This window comes from Olea europaea, chromosome 1 (genome assembly GCF_002742605.1).
Source record: "Olea europaea var. sylvestris chromosome 1, O_europaea_v1, whole genome shotgun sequence".
Taxonomy (NCBI): Eukaryota; Viridiplantae; Streptophyta; class Magnoliopsida; order Lamiales; family Oleaceae; genus Olea; species Olea europaea.
Window position 1 is genome coordinate 576,082 of NC_036237.1, and position 7,324 is coordinate 583,405.

A 7,324-nucleotide genomic window follows, 5' to 3' on the forward strand; every position below is an offset into this window, starting at 1 on the left:
TTTTTTTTTTCCTTTTGGTAACTTGACTTCATTAATGAGGTGGGTTCTTGCTGGAAAATTTGAGCTCAAAATACGTGTTGCATTTGAGAGTTTTAAGTTATGAAGGGCACAGATAACTATAATTAAATTAATCTCGTGAACATTTAGTTGCACTGTAACAGGAGTCAAGCCTGGTTACATGCTCTTAGACAAAGCTTATTCCTATTCAGGTTGTCTTTAGTTGTAAAATGTTTCATGCTTTTCTTTTTATGAAATATGCTCTTGTTAATCTGTTGAAAGGCCACCAAAGATTCTCTCTCTTTTTCTTTCCTTCCCAATCTGAGAGTTGATTCTTGTTTTCTGTGGTCTCAACAATATAGGAAGGAATTACTCAGAGCTATTGATGTACGGCTTGTCACAGCTCAACAGGACTTAACATCGGCTTGTGCTCGTGCCGCCGCTGCAGGTTTCAATGGTGACACAGTCTCTGAACTTCAAATGTTTGCAGAATTTTTTGGTGGCCATCGCATAAAGTAAGACTATAAATTCCTTTGTTTTTCCACAATTCAGCCACAACTCTAGATCACTCCATCCCATATTTTTAATGTTTGCTAGAAGGTACACATGCATTTCTCACAGTTGTACACAAGTGCAGATAATATAACTCACATGCCCAAATGGATCTCATATTATATTGGTTAAATAGCAAGAACATCTGCAAAACTTTGCTTTGTTGAAGCAGGCCTGGGACTTTTCTAGTTTGGAGCAAGTTCAATTTCGTTTATATGGTTTCAAGATCCTGGTTGTAATTACTCACTTCTTTCCATTCCAGTTTGCACCTCTCTGACAGGGAATCAGAAAGGGGAAGGAAAAGAGAAACCGAATCCAGTTTGCACGTATCATTTTTATCTTACAAGATGCATAAAAGAAAAAGAATCTTGTCATTACTTTCAGAAATCACGGTGAAAAAAATATATCTATAGTATATCAATATTCATCAATAACTTAATAGAAAACTATTAAATTCACATTTCCCCTGTTCAAAGGCAAAAGAAACACAACATAGAGGGAATTCTTTTCCTGTTCTGGAAAATTATCGTCCTTTAGTAAAATAAAAAATTCTATAATTTCAGGAACTAAGAAAATTCTTTTGTTTCTTCACAGTGAAGCCTGCAGCAAATATATATCTTTGAGCGAGAGGCGGGCAGATTTAATCAGTCCATGGAGGTCTGGAACCCAGGATGGGGCTGTCCGATCTTCATATGGGTCAGACATGTCCATTGATGAGGATCCCTCCCTCCCTCAGCCCACAGGGCCCCTTTCGGCCAAGATCCAACATCAGGAAGATACCTCCACGTGTGAGCAGCCCAAGCCACCTTCTCTATCCTTCCCAGTACAACCCACTTTCAGCAGAGAATCCAGCAGTGAAAGAGATGACTCAAACAAACAAAATGATGGTGTTGTTGAAAAAGAAATGAAGAAAGAGGAGAGTTCAAGTGCTGATCAGACTGAATTGACTCGCACAAGTCATCATGTGAGGCGACTCAGCGTGCAGGACCGCATAAGCCTGTTCGAGAACAAACAAAAGGAGACTTTGGGGAGTGGTGGGAAACCTGTGGTCCGGAAATCGGTGGAGCTTCGGAGGCTGTCGTCTGATGTGTCATCTGCCCCAGCTGCTGTAGAGAAAGCTGTGTTGAGGAGATGGAGTGGCGCCAGTGACATGAGCATTGACTTAAGTGCTGAAAAGAAGGATACTGAGAGCCCACTGTGCACTCCATCCTATGCTTCGGGGTTGCTTTCCAAGTCTGATGAGAAAAAAGCTTTGAATTTGAATGATACAATCGCAAGTTCTGTTAAGCTGGAGTCAAGAATTATTCCAGGGGTGGCTTCGGGTCGGGTCCTTGATTGCAGATTGAAAGATGCGTCTTCTTTTAGTAGTTTGAATGATGGTTCTGAATCTAATATGTCAAATTCTATTTTTAGTACTATGGAATTTAATGGTTCTATGGATCAAATGCATGAGAAGTCTCAGTCAAGGTCATTTATTGTGAAGGCTGATGATCGACAAAATTCTGAAGAGGAGTTCAGGTCTTTCCCTGAGAGTAAAGAAGAGGTTCTGATAGGGTTCAGGCATCAAGGAAAGTTGAAGGGTGGTGAAGAGCTTGGTGGGGTAAAAGGGAGAGTGGCTTCTGAGACACAGGTTACTGAAGAGAAGGATCAGGGTGCTCTTCAGACACAGATTCGGACTTTTGGAATCAAAGGTGATCGGCAGGTTGAAATTTCAAATTGGAAGGAACAAGATGAATTGAGAGACCAGCTTGTTACACAGTCATGTTCAAAGTCTCCTCAGAAAACAGTGGGAGACTCTGGGCAGTTTGAAGGCCCTGTTGGATCAAGAATTAGAGAAGCTTTTGCTGCTCATTATAAAGGGGCTGAAAGAGGTTCCTTGTCTTCTCAGTCCAGTAAAAGATCTGCGGGGGACTTAGGGGAAGCTGGAAAGAAAGAATCGATTTTGTTTGAGAAAATATCTGGTATTTCTGCATCAAAGGTTACCAGTAAAAAATCTGCGGGGGACTCTGAGGAAGCTGGAAAGAAAGAGTCAATTTCATCTGAGAAAATATCTGGTAGTTCTGCATCAAAGGTTGAAGATTCTGGACTTCAGAAATTGAAGTTTCAGAGACTAGTTTCGGCACCTGAACAGATGAACAAGTCACTACTTCGGAGAGACAAAAGCAATTTTGTTTATGGAAATAGTAGAACACCATTCTCTGGTAAATTGATGACGGAGGCTCAGGATGGTTCTGATTTATTTTTAAACCCAACTTCAGAACAAACGCAAAGGGTGAGGCTTTCAAAAGGAAACCCGGAGCTGAATGATGAGTTAAAAATTAAAGCAAATGAGCTTGAGAAGCTCTTTGCTGAGCTACAACTTCCTGGAGATCAATCCAATTCTGCCCATAGAGACAGGTCAGCTGATGTGCAAGGTGAGTCAGCAGTTAGTTTGTCCTACACAAAACCAGTTGCAGATATCACTCCTCCTCGACTATCTGATAATTACCTGTCAAGTGAAATTACAGGGAGCGCTAAAAACATGACCAAGCTCGGTGCTGCTCCGCTGATGACAATGGTTGATAATCAAAAGTATGGCGATGCTGAGCTTAGTTTTTCAGAAGGCTCTCGAGGGAAATTGTATGACATGTATGTGCTGAAAAGGGATGCAAAACTAAGGGAAGAATGGGGTTCCAACAGAGCTGAGAAAGAAGCTGAGCTGAAAACTATGCGGGATAGGTTTGAGCGGAGTGCGGCAGAGATGAAGGCCAAATTTTCAGGGTCTGCAGATAGACAGGATTCAGTATCCAGTGCTCACCGACGAGCCGATAGACTCAGATCATTTAGTACCCGGTCAATTATCAAAAGGGAGCAGGTTGGTTTATAGTTGTCTTCTAGACATATATGCCACTAAAAATTGGAAGCATCATATATGTATATTTTGTTCGTTTAAGAGTTTACTGGAGTTCCTCTTCTGTGATTTTAACCCCCCGCATAAAAGTTTCCTTTTGACAGAAACAAATAGATTCTGGGAATAGTGAAGATGATGAAGATGCATCAGAATTTGAAGAGCAGGAACATCTTCGTGAAGATAGCACTTTGGGCGAGAACTCTCTTGGAGATGGTGTATCCAGGAGTGCACCTGGTAAGAAGCTACCTGCTAAAAGTTCATCCACATCTATGCCTCGTACCTCAGCAGCCCCTGCCCCACGATCTGCTGCCAAAGCTTCCATTCTCAGTTCTGGGAAGCGTAGAATGCAATCTGAAAATCCACTCGTGCAGTCTGTCCCAAACTTCTTTGACATGAGGAGAGAAAATACCAAGCCTTCTTCAGCAGCCAGTAAGACAACTCGACCACAACTAAGAAACTATGCCCGCAGCAAGAGCACTAGTGAAGAAGCACCAATTGTCGAGAGATCACGCCGATCACAGTCACTGAGGAAGAACTATGCAAATCTCAGTGAGTTTAGGGAGATATCTCCTGCGGACTCGGGAGATGCTGTTTTGACACCACTAAAATTTGACAAGGAAGTTGTGAAGAGTGTTGAGACCAAGCCTTTTCTCAAAATTGGTAGTCCTTCAGACATTGTTGCTACATCTAGTATTACAAAGAACACCTCTATGACCCCCGAGCTCCTAAATAATGAAGAGGAATATAATGACTTGGCCTCTGGGCCAGAAGAAATGGGGAATACAGTAAAAGGTGAAGAGGAAGAGTTTGACACCATGAGCCCTAAAGGTCATAAGGACTTGGACAGTGGAAAACCAAGACTGAGACTGGAATCAGAGAAGTTGGAAAATTCAGGATCAGAAAATGGTGATGCTATAAGATCATTTTCTCAAGTGGACCAGGCTTTGGGTGCTGAATTGCCTTCTATGGTGCAAGATTGGCCAGCAGAAAGTCCTTTGTCATGGAACTCTCGCACTCAACACCCCTTTTCTTATCCTCATGAGATCTCAGATGTCGATGCCTTTGTTGACTCCCCAGTAGGTAGTCCTGCCTCATGGAACTCACATTCTCTGAGCCAAATAGAGACTGATGCAGCTCGAATGAGGAAGAAATGGGGAACGGCTCAGAAGCCGATGTGGGCAGCTCATTCTTCCAATAATATATCGCGCAAGGATATGACTAAAGGATTTAAACGGTTGTTGAAGTTTGGGAGGAAAAGTCGTGGCTCAGAGAATTTGGTTGATTGGATCTCTGCAACCACGTCTGAAGGAGATGATGATACAGAGGATGGACGTGATCCTTCCAACAGGTCATCGGAAGATCTGAGGAAGTCAAGAATGGGATTTACTCAAGGGCAAACTTCCAATGATAGCTTCACAGAAAGCGAGTTTTTCAGTGAACAAGGTGAATTATGATCTCACACTATAGGTCGACTTCCCCTTTTGTTTCTGGATTAATGGTTGACCATGCCAAGTTTTTAAGTTCTGTTTTGTGTGAGTTCGATTTCACAAGGATAACCTCTTTGAGGCTTTATTATTTACCAGTACAAATATCTAAGAGGGGCATGTTAAAGCTTATCTAGTGCAGGAAAAACCAGTCGTGATACTTTATTTCTTGATTTTCGACAATTTATTTTCACACTAGGCTCTTTGAGTTTTCATTACCGTTTATCATATCTGCAAGTTAATCTCTGCATACTAATGATTCCTATGGAGGAATTTCTTTGGATATAATTCATGTGCACTCTGTATACAAACAATGGTTTGGAACATTTTGGTATGAGGTGGGCACTCTTGAAATCAAATTGTGTAAACAGAACGTGAGTTTTTCTATCTCCCTTTATTATGTCTCCTCCAATATTTTTTCTCCATTTTTATAGAATTTTCTTGCCAACAGGTGCTTCATCAACCTGCTTAGATTTGCTTTCCAAGAAGCAAACGAATACAAATTATTAGCGCCCCCCCCCCCCCCCCCCCCCCCCCTCCTCCTTCTTTTGTTCAATATTCAAAGCAAAGGTTAGACCATAGAGCGTACTAGTTTGGACTTGATTTATTTGTATCTTTTCCTTCATACAGTTCAATCTTCAGACAGTTCAATTCCTGCACCTGTGGCTAACTTCAAACTGAGGGAGGATCATATATCCGTAAGCTCAATAAAAGGTGACTTCAGAATATCTTCTTGTTTACTTTCCTTTGCTGCAACTTGATATATGTTATGAACTGAAGAAATAAATGCATCACTACATATCAGACTTTACATTGGTACTGTTGCTTATATCAAACATGTTTGGCTGTGCTTAAAAAGTAACTTTCCTACACAGTAAGTTTTGTTAGTTTAAAACATAACTATAAGAATCATGTTTTCTTAACTTTAGTAAGTTTGACTTGCTTTTAAAACGGCCTAGAAAAAAGTAAATAAATGAAATTGGGCTTCAAAAGACCATAATGATTGTCTGGTCTGTTTATGGCTTCTGCATAGGACATAACTTGAAATCATAATTGGTTTAAGCGAAAAGTTTCTTAGTAGAATTTCTCGTGAAATTCTGATTATTTTATTATTATTTTTTAATCATCCTCGTTTTGCAGCTCCAAGGTCATTTTTCTCATTATCAACATTCCGGAGCAAGGGAAACGACTCGAGGCCTAAATAACACTCTTGAGGATTTCTCCATTGATGGGGGCATGGAGGATTCTAAATGTGAGATTATGAGAGTTACAATTTTGTATGTCAAGGATGGCTGCCTTCTTCTTGGGGATCTTATTTCTTGTTTTCCTGTCGGAAAGCATGTGTATATCGTGTTGAGTGAACAGTTCCAATGGGCAGAACAGCAACGTGATTTTGGTAGTTAAAAAGCATTCTTTCTGCAGTTGCTGTCTGCTCTTAACTTGTGCAATATACACACCAGAATCAAATGTCAACATCACACAGGAGAGTTAATCTGATTATGCAGTGTAATAGATGGTTATTTGTGTGATCGCATCTCCCCCTTGCTTGGCGGAACTGAGATTCATTAAGTGAATCAAAGGTATCGTGCAACCCTATTCGTTAATTTACTGTATGGACGAAGTGAACCATTGCCCTAGCACTAACAGGGATAAATGTGTATTCGAGATTAGTCTCAACCAACCATTTACAAGTACATCGATGGATACAAGACTCCTATTTTTTATTTTCTGTGTTACAGGATGTAAATAAGGCAAGGCCTAATTATAGGGATTAATTATATAGATTCCTAGTTTATATAATTACCTAATATAGGACCCTAACTCTGTGTGTGTGTGAATATAGGACCCTAACTCTGTGTGTGTGTACACACACACACACACACACACACATATATATATAGGGATGGCAGTGGGGCGGGGTACCCCTGCGCCGCACCACTTAAAACGGGGCGGGGGTCTGTCCCATTTCTTGTCCCATATAATTTTTTATTTTTTTTTAATAAAGTCAATGTCTAAAATAAACATTCGAAAGTCGAAACACTGTCCAAAAAAAAAAGAACAATTGCAATTAAAATTACATTGTCATTGTACTAAAATTCATTTTTTGATTCAAAATTTGTCATTTTTCAGACTTCATAACTTCTTTCATCAACAGAAGTAGAGATCACACAAGATGGATCCTGAAAAACAAAAGAATATTGTAATCAATATCATTATAATAACTACGATTAAAATTTACATTATCTAATAAAGAAAAATACCTCTTCATCAACATCCTCATCATTCATCTTGGAGCAAGATCCAAAATATGCAGACGGCACAGAATTCACTATTAATAAGGTAAAATAAATTAGTAATAAGAAAATAAATAACATGAACAACAGAAAAGCAAATGTTTATA

General features: G+C 40.0%; 1 protein-coding gene across 1 annotated transcript in view; it reads left to right on the forward strand.

Moving 5' to 3' along the window:
* The window catches only part of LOC111400658, a 9,961-nt gene extending 3,314 nt beyond the window's left edge, over positions 1-6,647 (forward strand). Inside the window, exons 6-10 of the mRNA XM_023028070.1 lie at positions 280-512; positions 1,144-3,403; positions 3,544-4,882; positions 5,554-5,637; positions 6,064-6,647. Coding sequence (XP_022883838.1) covers positions 280-512; positions 1,144-3,403; positions 3,544-4,882; positions 5,554-5,637; positions 6,064-6,128 — 3,981 coding nt within the window. The 3' untranslated portion in view covers positions 6,129-6,647. The remainder of the gene's footprint in view (positions 1-279; positions 513-1,143; positions 3,404-3,543; positions 4,883-5,553; positions 5,638-6,063) is intronic.
* Positions 6,648-7,324: the final 677 nt, after the last annotated feature.